Consider the following 17,776-nt stretch of genomic DNA (forward strand, 5'->3'; position numbering starts at 1 on the left):
GCAATCGAGAGAACGAGTGTGGCCAGGGCGGTGGCTCACATCGGTAACGCCAACACGTGGGCAGGCCAAGAGAGAAGGATCACTTGAGCCCAGGAGTTTGAGACCAGCCTGGGAAACATAGTGAGACTTTGTTTCAAAAACAAACAAACAAACAAAAAATTAGCTGGGCATAGTGACGTGTGCCTACAGTCCCATCACAGCTACTTGGGAGGCTGAGGTGGCAGGATCACTTGAGTCCATGAGTTCAAGGCTGCAGTGAGCCATGATCATACCACTGCACTCCAGCCTGGGAGACAGAGTGAGACAACGTCTTAAAAAAAAAGCTAGCCTAAAAAATATTTACATCTTCTTGAGTTTCTCAATATAGCCATATCACCAGACATCACCAGAAATTTAGCTCACTTGTAAATTTTACTTTAATTTCTATAAAAGTATGTCAAAATGGCCACATTAAGAACAATTCTAGACTTTTAGAAAACTTGTTTCAAATCACTATACAAGTGTTATTCAATGTCCTTTACTAGATGGCCAATAAGTTTCTTCTTTAAAGTCAACATTAAAGGAAGGTTTGCTCTCCTAATCGGCAAGTATCTTTTTATTAGAGGAGAACTTTGTAAATTATAACCCACCAAATTTCCTTTCTGATCAGGTCTGCCCCAAAGAGCTAAACAGCTTTACTTAGGCTAAATTTTCTGATTTAATTCCAATGTTCATTCACTCATGTTACTTGACTTTTGCTCTTTTATCCTTTATTTTCACCACTAATTTTTGCAAGCCACCCCAAATCTTCAATATCCAGGCAAAATGAATATTTTTTGAAAATATTTTATTCTTTTAAAAATACTGTCTGAAAGTATTTTATTCTTTTCAAACATTCTTTGAAATATACTTCAAAATAAGTATTATTCCTTTCTCATTGTGTTATAGCAACTAACATGATACTATTCTAAATAGGTACAAGCTTGATAAAGTCCCTGGAATTAGCATATCATACATTTGCTAGAAGGTTCTTATTTAAACTAAAAAATGGTCTCAGAAAAATGGTCATTAAAAAGAAAGTGGATTTTCAACTCTTGAGGAGGCAGCTTAGAAAAGAAAGCAATAATAAAATAAAAAGGAAGCTCATTGGCCTACAAGAAGTAATTTTTAATTAATAAAAATTTCTAATTAAACAACACCTTCCCTTTTTCCAAAATGCAGGGCAAGAAAGTTCTACTGCTCAGTCTGGTCCAATGAATAGGGAATGGGGCTGGGAGTCAGAATACTCTTGTTTAATCCTTTCTCTTTCAATGATTAGACAAGTTTTGATTTCAGATCACTGGGGGATCTTGATAAAAATGCAAATTTTGCATAAATGCAAATTACAGCGGGTTTAGGGTAGGACTTAAAGGCTGTTATTGTTTTTTATTTAGAGATGGGGTCTTGCTATCTTCTACAGGCTGGCCTCAAACTCCTGGATTCAAGCAATCCCCCTGCCTCAGCCTTCTGAGTAGCTGCGATTACACATGTGAGCCACTGTGTCCAGCTTAAAAGTCTGAATTTCTAATGAGCTCATAATGTCAAACCTGCTGTCCATGGACCACACTTTGAGTAGCAAGATTTAGATGATTTGGAATAACATCATGCAACCTTCTGTGCATTAGATGTTATGCCCATAAGATGAAGGTAATACTACCATGGCATTTATGCTTAAATACATGATAAATACATAAACTGATATTCATGTTAAAGGGCCTGAACTCCTAAGGACATGTGAGATACATATGTATATCTCCATGTACTATTATCATCTCCTTTCCCTCCTAAGGACCTTTTACTTCAAGCTGTAACCAAAAAAGCTTCATAAACAAGCATATTTTAAATGTGCATTTGTATAAATTAATACCTATTCAGTTTAAGAACTCTACTCTAAAGAAGAGACACATCAATACAAAACAACTATACATATTCACTAATTTAGTTAAGGACTTGGCTGGGCGCAGTGGATTACACTTTTAATCCCAACACTTTGGGAGGCTGAGGTGGGAGGATCACTTGAGGCCAGGAGTTTGAGACCAGCCTGGGCAACACAGGGAGGCTCCATCTCTACAAAAATTTTAAAAATCAGCTGGGCATGGTGATGCAAGCCTGTAGCTCTAGCTACTTGGGAGGCTGAGGTGGGAGGATTGCTTGAACCCTCAATGCTGCACTCCAGCCTGGATGATAAGCGAACCCCTGTCTCAAAAAACAAAAATAAAAACAAATTGAGGACTATGTACAAGCTCACTGGGTTGCTAGGAGGTATGCTTAAAAAAAAAAAAACGGTGTCAGATATGAGTTCTTCCCTTAGGAAAGCACAAAGGAATTATGGAGGAGCCAACATCTACATTAAACTTGTTAAACAAAGCACTAATTAAGTATAAATATGACTAGAACAAGAAATCAAATGCGGAATGATCAATGTGCTAGAGGAGACAACGAAGAATTTCTAAGGAGCAGGAATTCAGGTGAGGGTGATGGGCAACACTACGGCAATTTACTTTTAATTGTTTTGCCTTCTTTCAATACCTTTGCCCCCACTTCAATCATCCATTTCCCCACCCAGAAGCCACAGCGATTTTATTAAAAAGTAAAGCAGATGGCTTTACTCCCCAGCTTTAAAAAACCTCCCAATGGCTACTCAGAATGAAATACAAACTCCTTATCAAGACCTATAATGTTCTCACTTTGGGAGCTGAGGCAGGCAGATTGCTTGAGCCTAGGAGTTCAACACCAGCCTGGGCAACATGGAGAAAGCCCATCCCTACAAAAAATAAAAAATTAGCCAGGTGTGGTGGCATGCGCCTGTGGTCCCAGCTACCTGGGAGGCTGAAGTGGGAGGATCACTTGAGCCTGGGTGTTGGAAGCTGCAGCGAGCCATGATTGTGCCACTGCACTGCAGCCTGGGCAACAGAGCAAAGACCCTGTCTTTAAAAAAAAAAAAAAAAGAAAAGAATGTTCTAAATGATGCTACCCCTACCTCTCTCTGCTCCATCGTCTCCTACCACTTTCTTCCTGTAAGTTGGTTCTCCCAGCTGCAAACCCAGCCTTCTACGTGGTGCCTTGTGAAGGGGCTCTGCCTGTTTGCCAGTGGGCTTCCTGTTAGGTTTCACCAGTAGGGGTCACTGTAGGGAAACTTGAACAAGGAAGCTTTCCTTCTCCTCACCACCGGGAAGCGGTCATTGGTTCCAGTCTTCAGGTTCTTTTGGAACTCCAAGAACCAGCCTCATTAAGCCCCCGGCAGCCAGGCAGGGCCCCTCCACAGATCTGAGAACAGCTGCAGAAAGTCCCTTCCCCAGTCTCTCCTTCAGCCCAAAGGGTGGTTTTCAATTTCTGTTATTATTAAAGGGTAATTTCAACATCCCCACCCCGCCTTCAGCTCTCTAACACTGGTGGAACTAATTCCTAAACTAAGTTCCTTCTGCTGAAACGTCAAATGGAATTTTGGTTTTACTGACTATACCTGAATGACACAGCCCCTTACTGCCTTCACTCCAACCACACTGAACATTCTTCTCCCTTGAACACCAAGCTTGTTTTCATCTCAGAGTCTTGGCAATTCCATTTACCTGAATCGTCTTCCTTAAGTTCCCTACGTGGCCCTAGAATGAGACTGGGAAGTTGGGGTGGAAATATATTTATTTCTTGCTTATATTTTACCTTGTAATTTAGAGCCCTACCTACCTATTTCTCCCAAAGGATTTGAGCTTGTAGTTTTGAGGATAGAAGAGCTGAATTCTCTCCTAATTTTAACTTGTAATTTAGACCCTCTTTCCACCTATTTCCCAAAGGATCTAAAGTACACAGGATCCAGTAAAAAGGCAGACTGGCTGAGAAATGAGATGGGACATGCCTAGTTTACAATGATAATCCAATAATCAAATGTAAAGATCTTGGGAAAGGCTAAAAATAGAAAATTTCTATAAGTAACTTTGCATCAGTTGCACAAAACGTATTCCTTTTGCACTGCAAATCTCTTCACAACCCTCACCTGTGCAGCAGAGGTCTTGGCCACTTGAATGATTTTCTCCATAGATAGGTAGCTCTGCTGGGAGGGAGCGGGGCCGATGGAATATGCTTCATCTGCCTGTTTAAGAAACATCACATGCTTAAAAGACTTTGTGGCTAGTACATACTCATACACTACACAGAACTGCTTCAGGGCCATTTTATTATTGTAAATAAAAATGCCACTCCCTCAAGAACAGTGCAAGAATTGAAAAACTGAAGTACCAACGTATGTCTACGCTATAAAAATAAGCCAGTCTTAGAATCTTTTGCATGAAGAGGGTAACAAAACTTGGTTTTCATGCATAAGCCACACACTGGTGTGAAACTAAAGTGTCTCAGGATAGAAAGCAACAGACATTAGTCATGATATTATTACTAAAACAATAATAACCTTAAATGTATTCAAGGCCAAAAATTTATATTTGATAATAGAAACAAAATATGTGACAGATGTACACAAAGAAAAAAGCTTACAAAGTTGATTAAAGTTTATATAATTATCAGAGTATAATGCTTTCATACATTTGTGAATTATTTTATATTATTCCTTAAAGCTTTCACAAAATCATAGCATCCCTTGAAGTAGACCATTTAGAGCACATCATTCATTCATTCCAAGACTTACTAAAGGCCTACTACGTGCCACACTTTGAGGTGGGAGCTGCCTGTACCATAGTGAACAAGACAAATGTCCCTGTCTAGGGGGAGAGACAGACATTAAAAATACATTCACACACTTAATGACAACTGTGATGAACGTCATGGAGGAAAAACCAAGGGCATAAATGCTGTAGGAGGAAGGCCTGATCTGGTCTGAAGGTGATCAGGAAATGCCTAGGAGAGAAGTCAGGGGAGGCTCCTCAAGGATGATCAAGACTGGCCGGGCATGGTGGCTCACGCCTGTAATCCTAGCACTTTGGGAGGCCAAGGCGGGCGGATCATGAAGTCAGGAGATTGAGACCGTCCTGGCTAACACAGTGAAACCCCATTTCTACTAAAAATACAAAAAAAAATTAGCTGGGCGTGGTGGTCAGCACCCATAGTCCCAGCTACTCGGGAGGCTGAGGCAGGAGAATGGCATGAACCGGGGAGGCGGAGCTTGTAGTGAGCCGAGATTGCGCCACTGAACTCCAGCTTGGGCGACAGGGCGAGACTCCTTCTCAAAAAAAAAAAAAAAAAAAAAAGGATAATCAAGACTTTGCCTGGCAAACAGATCAAGAATGTGGAGCTGAGAACAGGAATGGAGCTGAGGGTGAGGCTCTCAGGCACAGAAAACAACCTACATAAAGGTGGGAGGAAAACTGGTCCAGTTGAGTGACCGAAGAAGGCTTGTGTGGCTGGAACACAATGAGCAAGGGGTCCAGGGGCCAGAGAAGATGCTGGACAGAAAGCTGGGCACAGATTTCAAAGGGCCTGTGAGAGGTTAAAAAGCTTTGGGCTTTCTCCTAAGGGAACACACAAAGAGACCATTTTAAATGTTTTGTTGTTGTTGTTGTTGTTTTGTGTTTTTTTTTTTTTTTTTGAGGTAAGTCTTGCTCTGTCGCCCAGGCTGGAGTGTAGTGGCGCGATCTCGGCTCACTGCAACCTCTGCCTCCCCGGTTCAAGCGATTCTCCTACCTCAGCCTCCCGAGTAGCTGGGATTACAGGTGCACACAATCACACCCAGCTAATTTTTGTATTTGTAGTAGAGACAGGGCCTCACCATGTTGGCCAAGCTAATCTCAAATTCGTGACCTCAGGTGATCTGCCTGCCTGGGCCTCTCAAAGTGCTGGGATTACAGGCATGAGCCATGGTGCCCAGTCTGTTTTTTACTTTTAACTCCACAAAACAAAAATCTATTCTCATTCTAAAGAAAGTGAATTATAATACAAATGCAAAGTAGCCCTTTGGTACTCCCCCCATTGCAGTCTCCTTCCAGATAGAACATCCACTATAATAAACCTGGGACATACTGTTCCATATCCATATTCCTAACTAGTCATATATGTTTATATAAACACATGCAGTTTTAGTTCTTGTTTTTACATAAATAGGATCATACTATGTAATTATCTTCTGCAACTGCTTTTTCCATTAACGGTATGTCTTGGGAACTCTTTTTCTTGCTAGTACACATGTCTATACCTCATTTTGTATAACATTTGCAAACTATTCCATAGTATGGTGGTATCATAGTTCATTTAATCATGTATCTCTTAATGCGCACTTAGGTTATAACGGCAAAAAACTGGATGCAGGCAAGGCTAAAGCAGACATTCCTGTACACACTTCTCTTAGCACAATATATGTGAGCATGTCTGTGGGACAGAAACCTACAGGAATGTTTGCAGGGTTGGGTTGAAGGATATGCATAGTTTAATAGCTCCTGGTTAATCAGCCTTGAAATGGTTTTACCAATATATATTTCCATCAACATACCAGTTTCTAACCACCCTCATCAACACTGAATATTATCCACCTTTTACATTACTGATAAGCTGGTGCACCCTATAAAGGTTTAAAGCATTTAAGAAGAGGAGTAACTTAAGTACATTTTTATTTTATACTCTCAGTCTGGCTGAAAAGCAGAAAATTGTTGGCTGGGGGTGGGGGACAGTTAAGAGTGGAGGTGGAGAGGCTACTTAGGAGGCTGCAGCATTTGGTCAAGCAAGAGGTGATAGTGGGGCTGGGCATGGTGGCTTATGCCTATAATCCCTATAATCCCAGCACTTTGGGACAACATAGTGAGACATCATCTCTACAAAAAATTTTAAAAATTAGCCGGCTATGGTAGCAAGTGCCTGTAGTCCCAGCTACTCAGGAGGCTGAGGTAGGAGGATTGCTTGAGCCTGGGGGGTTGAGGCTGCAGTGAGCTGTGACTGTGCCACTGCACTCCAGCCTAGCTGACAGAGTGAGACCCTGGCTCAAAAAAAAAGGTGATTGTGGCTTTGAGTTAAGTTATAGGTGGGAGGGGGTGGAAAGAAGTGGAAAGAAATGTTTGGGAAATACAATTAACAGTACTTGGTCATTTACTAGATGAGGGGGGAAGGATCTAGAGTAGGAAAGAAGAGAGAAAAATGCTCAAAGACTTCTAGATCTCTGACATTATTGTTTTTATTAGCAATGGTGTTGTCCTCTACGGGGTTAGGGAATTCTGTAAGAAATGCAGGTTCAGTATAGGTGAAAGGTCATGAGTTCAATTTCAGTCACACTAGTTTGGTACCTGTGACAATATCGAAGTGGAGATGTTGAATGGGCAGTTGGATATCCACGTATCATGCTCAAAAGAAAGTCTGGACTAAAAATAGAAATTTGGGAGTTTTTCTCAAAGCTATAGGAGTATATAAAATGATCCAGAATGAGAGTGCACACTGAGAAAAGAGGGCCAAGGACCAAGTCCCAAGAAACTTCAACATAAGGGTCTGGTAGATGGGTAGGGTCTGGTAGATGGCTAGGGTCCAGATAAAGGACACTGAGAGAAGACAAGAAGGCAAGAGGTTGAGAATGCCATGAGAAGAATTTATTTCTAAAAGAAGGGAGCAGTGTACTAGGATGCTAAATGCTGCTGAGGGGTCAAGTCAGCTCAGCCCTGGAGACTCCACTGGATTTAGGGACATGGATAGTATCAGTCTAGTAGAGAGTGGTTGAAGACACATTATTGAAAAATAGAAGATCCTTTTCTTTTTGACACAGGAATGTCTCATTTTGCTTTATGTTTTATTAATACTGTTAACTGACAAATCATAATTGTATGCATTTATGGGGTACAATGTGATGTTTTGCCACATGCACACAATGTGGAATGATTGAATCAAGCCAATTAACCTAGGCATCATCTCACTTACCTAATAGTTTTTCATGGTAAGACATTTAAAATTTACTCTCTTATTTTGGGAAAATTCTTTTTTTTTTTTTTTCTTTGAGATGGGAGTTTTGCTCTTGTTGCCCAGCCTGGAGTGCAATGGCACGATCTCAGCTCACTGCAACCTCCGCCTCCCGGGTTCAAGCGATTCTCCTGCCTCAGCCTCCCGAGTAGCTGGGATTACAGGCGCCTGCAACCACGCCCGGCTAATTTTGTATTTTTAATAGAGACGGGATTTCTCCATGTTGGTCAGGCTGGTCTCGAACCCTGACCTCAGGTGATTCATCTGCCTCGGCTTCCCAAAGTGCTGGAATTACAGGTGTGAGCCACCGCGCCCAGCCGGGAAAATTCTTAAAAAGACAAGAAGAGAAGGGATCCAGAGCACTGACCTTCGATGGGAAAGATGGATGCAGACATAACTAAGTCAGCAGATTCTGTGGCAGAAACCTCAATTTTATTTTCTCTGTGAAATCAAGATCATCCTGCTGCAAAAAGGTGGGTAGAGGGAGAATTGGAGGTTGGAATGAAGCGAAACAAGTTTGAAATACTCATTGCACAGAGTGAGAAAAACAGTGGCTAGAGAGCCACAAGGGCCTGCTGTAGAGTGATAAAAGCCCAGGTGAGGCTGCTCATCATGAATTGATGCTAGTGCTTGGAGTCTTACTGCAGGCATAATGAAGTCCAACAGTTGGAGTCACCTATGCTTGGAGTTATTTCTGGTGGATAAAAGCTAGTGATAGGCTGGGCGCAGTGCCTCACGCCTGTAATCCCAGCACTTTGGGAGGCCAAGGTGGGTGGATCACTTGAGGCCAGGAGTTCGAGACCATTTTGGCCAACATGGTGAAATCCTGTCTCTACTAAAAATACAAAAAACTAGCCGGGCGTGGTGGTGTGTGTCTGTAATCCAGCTACTCAGGAGGCTGAGGCATGAGAATCACTTGAACCTGGAAGGTGGAGGTTGCAGTGAGCCAAGAACACGCCACTACACTCCAGCCTGGGCAACACAGTGAGACTCTTGTCAAAAACAAAAACAAAACAAAACAAAACAAAAAAAACTAGTAATAACTCACTCGTAACATTCACAAACTTCAGGGAGTTGGGTCTTATTAGTTATAATTTTACAGATGAAGCAAGGCTCAGAAACATGAAGTGACTTGGCTAAGATCACTCAGCCAGTAAGTAGCAGGTGCTAAGAATAGAGCCTGGATTGGCTAGGCACGGTGGCTCACGCCTGTTTAGCACTTTGGGAGGCCAAGGTGGGCGGATCACGAGGTCAGCAGATTGAGACCATCCTGGCTAACACGGTGAAAACCTGTCTCTACTAAAAATACAAAAAATTAGCCGGTTGTGATGGAGGGCACCTATAGTTCCAGCTACTCTAGACGTCGAGGCAGGAGAATCGAGGCAGGAGAATCGCTTGAACCTGAGAAGCAGAGCTTGCAGTGAGTCGGGATTGTGCCACTGCTCTCCAGCCTAGGCAACAGAGCAAGACTCAATCTCAAAAAAAAAGAATAGAGCCTGGATCTTTCTCCTCGTATATATGGAATCTGGACATGAGCTACTCAAAGTGTAGTCAGTGGATCAGCAACATTCTGTGAACCGTTTTAACCAATCCTCAAGGAGATAAAGACCTTGCCTGTAAATCAACTGTTCTACTAAGCACACCGCTTAGTTCAACTGATGTTGTATCTGAAAAATGTTCCCAAGAATTAGCAGTGAGCAGTTTGAACTTACCTGCTTCAACCCTGATAACACTAGCAAATATCAACTGTCATCATAAAGAACTAAAATACTGACACAGTAAACGAATAAACGTAAGACGTGGCTTCCAATTTTTAACACATACCATATCTACATGCATGGAATTTCTGTCAGCCTCACTATAAACCGCCACAGTCTGTACACCCAGTTTTTTGGCTGTGCGCATCACCCTGCAGGCAATTTCTCCTCTGTTTGCAATGAGGACCTTGGTAATGTTTCTTCCTGTTTAAAACACCATGAAAATCACACAGAAATGTTACTGGAGAGCAAAGAATGAGAATGAGAATACGATCTTAACTGGCTGATAAGGACTCGACTGATAAGTTCAAGCTTTTTGGTAAAACTAGCATAACTGAGCCCAAAATGACCACTTTAACTAATATTAGACAGTGCACTTCTTTTCACTTAAATTCAAGATACTCATTAACATAAATTACTCAGCTTTTTAAACTTAAAATACAAAGCAACATAAAATAAAATTAAAAGATGCTTTGTTATGCCAAGGATCAAATTATAATAGTGTTAAATTATCATCATTAATAACTACTCTTTTATTTATTTATTTATTTACTTATTTATTTATTTTTGAGACAGTGTTTCGCTCTTGTCCCCCAGGTTGGAGTGCAATGGTGTGATCTCAGCTCACTGCAACCTCTACCTCCCAGGGTCAAGCAATTCTCCTGCTTCAGCCTCCTGAGTAGCTGAAATTACAGGTGCCCGCCACCACGCCTGGCTAATTTTTGTATTTTTAGTAGAGACGGGGTTTCACCACATTGGCCAGGCTGGTCTCGAACTCCCGACCTCAGGTGACCCACCTGCCTTGGCCTCCCGAAGTGCTGGGATTACAGGTGTGAGCCACCACACCCGGCCAATACTAACTAATCTTTAATAAGCACTTTCTGTGCCTCAGGTCCTGTGCTAAAGATTCAACGTCGACTTAAATTTTCACAATAATCCTAATGAAATAGATACTATCATTGTTATCTCAATTTTAAAGATGAAGAAACTAATGCTGAAAGAGCTATTATTTTCCCAAAATTACACAGCTAAAGAAACAATCCGGGACTTCAACCTAGATCTGCGTCACTCCAGAATTTAAGCTTTCAGTCACTCTGCTCCTCTGCCTCTATCCCTATATACATAGGTGTGTGTGGTTCTCTTGCAACACAAGTGACTCTTGTACCAGTCTACTGGCATGGCACCATAATGACAAGCTACTGCATATATAAAATGTACTTCTAATATCACACGTGAGATAAATGTTCTTTGACAGTTCATAATAAAGTTATTTCTTCAATAGAATCCATAGGCTCAACATAATAAAGTTATTTCTCCTTTTAAAAAAAAAAAAGGTTGCACCTAATTTAAAAGTGTTTTTCCATGGGGCTCTATAGAGCCCAAGAGTTGTCACAGGGGCCGATGGATGACGTATGTAAGAGTGTGGGCAGGGGAAGGAGAGCACGGTAGGTAGAGGGCTATATCCAATCAGCTAGAAGTTATACTTTATTACACTTTTATATGTTTCATAGTTGGGAATTCCATGTTAAATTTTATTTGGAAAAAAAGGTTTTGCTACTTAAAATAGCTTTTTCAAAGAACTGCTTTAGCCCATCGTAGTTATGATTTTTCCAATCCAGTACACTAAGAGGGTCAAATGGACAGAAAGAACAAACGAATATAAAATGTTCTCCATTATTGCCCTCTGTATTTTATTTATTTATTTTTTTATTTTATTTATTTTTTTTTTTGAGACGAAGTCTTGCTCTGTCACCCAGGCTGGAGTGCAGTGGCGAGATCTTGGCTCACTGCAACCTGCGCCTCCTGGGTTCAAGCAATTCTCCTGCCTCAGCCTCCCAAGCATCTGGGATTACAGGCACCCGCCACCACGCCCAGCTAATTTTTGTATTTTTTAGTAGACACAGGGTTTTGCCATGTTGTCCAGGCTGGTCTCGAACTCCTGACCTCAGGTGATCCACCCACCTCAGCCTCCCAAAGTGCTGGGATACAGGCATGAGCCACTGCGCCCGGCTGCCCTCTGTATTTTAGACTTAACAGCAAGAGAGATTTGATACAAAAGAGGTGAAAACCATGACTTAACACTTCCTAGAAAATTATCATGAAAATCCAAAATTTATGATAACTAATTCTATTATGCATATATTAAGGGATTAAACATTTCCCTTTCTTAAACACTTCCAGTCTGAAGCAAAATCAAATAGAACAACAAAGCCTGTCAGTACCTGTGGTTGTTGTGTACTTCATGGTTCTTTGCCTCCACACCCATGTCCTATAACATAAATCCAAAAGGAATTACAATTAAACAGAATAGGCAACACAATTGTTCTTTCAAAAGAATTTCAGTTTCTTAAAACATGAAACCTTAAGCCAACTAACAGTGCTTTAGTAAGGCTTTCTTAGTGGGTAGAAAACTAATCTAGAACTCAAGAGTTAGAGGTCTGGCTGTTTTCCCTCGTACTACCTGTCCTTGAATGAGTCACCTAGCCTGCTTGTTCCTGAGGCTGGCATAAGACCACAGTCAGAGATGATTAAACAACCAAGGTATACCAACATCATCTAGTTTAGCTTTTTCGAAACCTTTTTGGCTACAACTCATAATACAAACTACCCAGGACACACACTTAATGAAAACAGATGTTTTGTTAAAAATGACTCATTCTGCCTTGGCCAGGCACGGTGGCTCACACCTGTAATCCCAGCACTTTGGGAAGCCGAGGCAAGCAGATCATGAGGTCAGGAGATCGAGGCCATCCTGGCTAACACGGTGAAACCCTGTCTCTACTGAAAACACAAAAAATAAGCCGGGTGTCATGGCGGGCACCTGTAGTCCCAGCTACTCGGGAGGCTGAGGCAGGAGAACGGCGTGAACCCAGGAGGCGGAGCTTGCAGTGAGCCGAGACTGGGCCACTGCACTCCAGCCTGGGTGACAGAGCGAGACTCCATCTCAAAAAAAAAAACAAAAAACAAAAAAAACAAAACTCTTTTGGCTCTTTCAGTTGTATCCTATTTTATTAAAATATGCTGGTCAATCTACAGTTTGAAAAATACCAATCAAGTTTAAACATGAGACATGTTTAAAAAGTAAGACCAGAGAAATAAACGGACGTTAAACAGGGGCAACAGAAAGAATGTTGGCTGTGTGACCAGAAAAGCTGCATTCTCATCCGAGTCCCTCCAATGACCAGCTTGCCCAGGGTCGAGTCACTTTACATGTGTTTCTCCAACTTTTTTTTCATTATTACCCTCCTAATGAGAAAACTTTTAAAAGATTTTATTCCTTGTAGGAAGGGTGGGGTAAGGTTGAGCTTTGGAAAGCCGTAAACCTTGACAAAATCTAAGATTTCCTGGCTCTCCTAAGAATCAATTTCCACCCTTTAGCGGTGGTATCATCCCAGTTGAGGATGCAAGATTTAATAGCTTGGGCTTCAGTGTTCTCACACACGAGATGAGACTATAAGAGGTGATCTTGAAGGTACCTCTCAGATTTAAAAGTACTACACAATTCTATTCCAAGTCCTTGTATTAAAAAAAATGGAGAAACGGGGAGACAAAATGACTTGAGGTATTTTAATGAGGTAGAAGTCTCAACAATTTTTAAGTTTCATGATACCTGTTTATAAAATAAAGTAACCAAGAGCTGACAGAAAACAGGCCAGATTCACTTTAGAAACAAAAAAGTATAACGTCTATTAAGTTTCAGCTAAAGAGGATAAGTGGGCTGGGTGCGGTGGCCCACGCCTGTAATCCTAGCAATTTGGGAGGCTGAGGCGGGGGGATCACCTGAGGTCAGGAGTTCGAGACCAGCCTGGCCAACATGGTGAAACCCCATCTCTACTAACAATACAAAAATTAGCCAGGTGTGGTGGTGCGCATCTGTAATCTCTGCTACTTGGGAGGCTGAGGCAGGAGTATCACTTGAACTTGGGAGGTGGAGGTTGCAGTGAGCCAAGATCGTGCCACTACACTCCAGCCTGGGTGACAGACTGAGACTCCATCTCAAAAAAATAAATAAAAAAATAAATAAATAAATAAATAAATAGCATAGGCAGGGAAACAAACAAATTACAGAAGCAATTCCACCTATCTTTTTGTCTATACCTGGAAGATGTGGTTATAAAGGACTAACTAACCATTTTAGATTATTCACAAAGCACAAGCTAAAAGCACAGTGTGTGCATTAGAAACTATGTAACTAGGCAGTAGTATATACATACTATGTATATGACTATGTAGTTGAGCAGGACTAGTATTTCACTGGAGCGGAGATGCAGTAGACATCTACACATCTATATGCGTCTATACACTCATTGCCCTACAATGCACCCTCAGATGCTGCCATCCATGAGGAGCTGCTGGGAAGACCCACAGCTTTGGCAGGAGAGTTCCGTGAGCTAGCTTCCTCACGAGGCTGCTGCTTTCCCACACCTTTCCATTTCAGATGACCTTACCTTCTTGATCCTGAAGGAGGGGGATCATCTTTCCTGATCTTTATGAGGTATTTTCTAGCTCATAGCATCGTCTTCCCTTCACATTCTTCAGATAGGCTTCTGATAAGTTTCAAGGCCTATTCTGGGGAGATGTATCTATTAAATGGTTGCTTGTTGGTAAAGCTAGCTTAAGACTGATTCGGTTTCAAGGCTACTGTTGACCTAAAGCTTTCTTCTGCAATCTTCTAGTGAAGACAGAAGAAGGGAAAGAGGGAAAAAGAGGGAGAAAGAGAGAGAGAGATCCCACTTAACTGTAATCCACTATCCCAACAATGTTCTGATCATCTATTCCATTTTTCACAATTATCTAAGCTGCAACTTAAAAGCAATGGCTTAAACAAGATTACGAAGCTGCTTCCCTGATTCAAGGTAGCTCTATATCAGCTTATTGTCATGTCTATAATTCTGCCACCAGAGATTATTTTCTCTGAGCTACTAAAGATTCATAACATAAAAATAATGTAAACTATCTGTACTGTTAAGATGTTTTTGTTTTATTTGAGATGGGATGTCACCCAGGATGGAGTACAGTGGTGTGATCATGGCTCACTACGGCCTGGAACCCCTGGACTCAGGCCGTCCTCGCCCTCCTCATCCTCCCAAGTAGCTGTGACTACAAATGTGTGCCACTATGCCTGGCTAATTTTTTAATGTTTTGTAGAGATGAAGCCTCACTGTGTTGCCCAGGCTGGTCTTGAACTCTTGAACTCAAGCAATCCTCCCACCTTGGATCCCACAGTGCTGAGAAACTGCTGAAAATACAGGCATGAACCAAGTCTCCTGGCAAAGAGTTTTACTTCTATAAGCCATTAACAACTCTAACACTCTCCAGAGTGACATACTTGAGGACAGTTCTTTAGACAATAGCTAAGCTTTGAAAGGGAAGACAGGAAATGGGTCTATGGTACTATCCTGAAGAGCCCTGGAGGCCTAAGAAAAGAAAAACCAGAAGAACAAGAAGAACATTAACATTACTTACACCAACTTTTTTTTTTTTTTTATTTGAGACGGAGTCTCACTCTGTCGCCCAGGCTGGAGTGCAGTGGCGTGATCTTAGCTCACTGCAAGCTCCGCCTCCTGGGTTCACGCCATTCTCCTGCCTCAGCCTCCCGAGTAGCTGGGACTAACAGGCGGGACTATAGGCGCGTGCCACCACGCCCGGCTAAATTTTTTGTATTTTTTAGTACAGACGGGGTTTCACCGTGTTATCCAGGTTGGTCTCGATCTCCTGACCTCGTGATCTGCCCGCCTCGGCCTCCCAAAGTGCTGCGATTACAGTCGTGAGCTACCGCGCCCCGCCAACTTTCAACAACTTTCTTACGTTTCTCTGGGGCACTCCTACAATTAAGTAACTAAAAAGGGCATCTACAATATTTCTGGAAAATAAAAGCAAGCAAACGTTCATATAAATGGTTGAGTTTGCATTTATAGACTGATCTTACGTACCAGATTGTGCTTAAACCTCATTCCATGAATTAATTCATTTAATTTTCACAACCCAAGGTACTCGTATCATCTCCAAGGTGAGGAAATTAAAGAAGAAATATTAAGTAACTTACCCAAAGTCACACACCTAGTGAGTAGCTAAGTAAGCTAAGACCCCAGCCTTGACTGCAGAGTCTGTGCCCTTGAACACTAAACTGTCAATCTTTCCAGAATGATGAAGGATGATAACGATGAAGCAAAAGAAGACAAAGAAGCAAAGCTATCTACAAGCCTGAGGGTTTTTTCACTGCCAGAGTTATTGCCACCAAAGCTTAGAGCTCAAAATTTGAAACAGAGCTGGAGTCAGGTGAGCTACACTGAGTCATCTGATAGCGTTGTTCAAACTTGGGTACAAGAGTTTTTGACAAAATAATTTCCCAGCTCTGTGGTGGAAGGTACATTTGCTCTTCTTGACAACTTCACTCTTCTAACAATGAGAAGGAACTCCAGGAGTCTTTCTCTGACCTGGACACCTGATGGGGCACAGCTGAACTGAAAAATGGCTTTGAGGGCATCCTGGCCCCATTTCTTACTAGCTGTGTTTCGCTGAGCAAGTCGTTGATCCCTTTGGGCTTCCTCGGAACCGGATTATAACAACGCTCCCACCTAAGGGGTGCTGCGAAAGCCCGATGTAAACGGCTACGAGCTGCAGCGACGGCGAGGGGAGCCTGGAGGATGGCGGGCCCAGTCCTCAGAAATGGAAAAACAGAAGCCAAAGGCGCGCTGAAACGTGGATGTGCGGAAGCGGGGAGAAAGGGAAGGGCTGGTGGGGATGTCTTCCTCCCGACGCCGTGACTGCCAGCAGAACCCCTCCGAAAGTGGCTGGGGTTTTCCTACCGTCCTCCCCACCCCGACCCTGGGTTCCGCCGCACCTCCCAGCGCTCACGCGGGTCCGTGCACCCCTCGCTCCCGCCTCTGCCCACTGAGCCATGGCCCCTCCACCCACCTCGGCGGTAGGAGCAGGCTCGGGAGACGATGCCACCGGTTCCTCTCCGCCGCCACCAGCAGCACCGACACCGCAGAGGCCGCCGCCATGTCCCTGGAGCCCGGCCACTCCGCGACTCCCCAGTACAGAGGCAGCTGCGTCCCACACGCCAAACCCGTTCCTCCACTGCGAAGCCTTGTGATCCCCGGCGGCCACCGTCGGAGCCTGAGCCTACTTTTGGGCTGATCCAAGAATGTGAGGGCGTCTCCACGAACACCAATCAAAGACCAGAGCCCGGCTTCAGTAGCGACGATTGGGCAGTCTGGCCACGTGCTCGTGGGGGTGTGGCCTTTGTTTCTGCGCCCCCTGGGGCCTGCGCCGACTAAGGCAAGGGTTTTCTCCATCCTCCGCCTCTTGGTTGCCTGTCACTGTTTCTTCCTGCAGCCCGTGGGGTTCCTTCGCTCTCGTCACCTTCTGGGAGAAGAACCCTGGGGAAGAAGCCAAATGCGGATGGACAGCAGGATACACAATTCTCTAGTGCTCTCAGGGATGAAAAAATAAATAAGCTAAAGTGAAAATCTTTAAACCACCTGAGCTTAAAACAGGTATTCTAACTGACTATTGGGAAAAAGAGGAAGTCAAAGAGCAAACTGAGGAACATCTAGAGAATAAAGAAACTGTAAACACTACATGTAGATGCTTCATGAGGAAAGCAGGAGGGAGAAATTAGGGAAGATAAAGGAAGAAATAAATGAATTCAGGAAACCAGTGTCAAAGGACTAATAAACCCACAGGTTCACAAAAAATAAAATAGTTATCTAATCAGAAATAGAGAAAAATGCACATTTGACATGATTTAAAAAACAAGCGGGGGAAAATCACAGACACAGGAAACAAATTATAGATTTGTAAGATGCTAATTTTGCTTAACTTCAAGTGAACTTAAAACCCTGGATGAAATGGATGATGTTACAAGAAAATACAATTTATCAAAATAGATCCTGGAAGAGACAAAATTTAAGCAAACCATTACCATAGAAAAAATAGAGAAGTTTATCAAAGAACTATCCTTGCTACCACCATGGCCCACTTTCACCTTCACCTTCACCCCTAAAAGTTACAAAAGCCCTCCATGTCTTGCAAGAAAATTCCACACAAATGAGTAATTGACTCAAATGCTATTAATTCTGTCCCAGAGCACAAAAAAGATGGAAGTCTTCCAAACTCTT

General features: G+C 42.6%; 1 protein-coding gene across 11 annotated transcripts in view; it reads right to left on the bottom strand.

The window, feature by feature from the left end:
- The window catches only part of MCCC1 (methylcrotonyl-CoA carboxylase subunit 1), a 102,052-nt gene extending 85,221 nt beyond the window's left edge, over window positions 1–16,831 (bottom strand). For 2 of the 11 annotated variants that reach the window (XR_010133017.1, XM_055381948.2), the window contains exons 1-4: window positions 16,569–16,797; window positions 11,873–11,919; window positions 9,718–9,854; window positions 4,010–4,105 (exon numbers count right to left, since the gene is read on the bottom strand). Coding sequence is in view for 10 of the 11 variants with exons in the window: in XM_055381948.2 (XP_055237923.2) it covers window positions 4,010–4,105; window positions 9,718–9,854; window positions 11,873–11,919; window positions 16,569–16,657 (369 nt within the window). In the remaining variant the exon portion in view is untranslated. Of the gene's footprint in view, window positions 1–4,009; window positions 4,106–9,717; window positions 9,855–11,872; window positions 11,920–14,098; window positions 14,204–16,568 lie in introns of those variants that run through there. The other 9 variants (XM_019024419.4, XM_019024421.4, XM_055381952.2 and 6 more) reach the window with 9 other exon arrangements.
- Window positions 16,832–17,776: the final 945 nt, after the last annotated feature.

The sequence above is a fragment of the Gorilla gorilla genome, chromosome 2 (assembly GCF_029281585.2).
Source record: "Gorilla gorilla gorilla isolate KB3781 chromosome 2, NHGRI_mGorGor1-v2.1_pri, whole genome shotgun sequence".
NCBI lineage: Eukaryota > Metazoa > Chordata > Mammalia > Primates > Hominidae > Gorilla > Gorilla gorilla.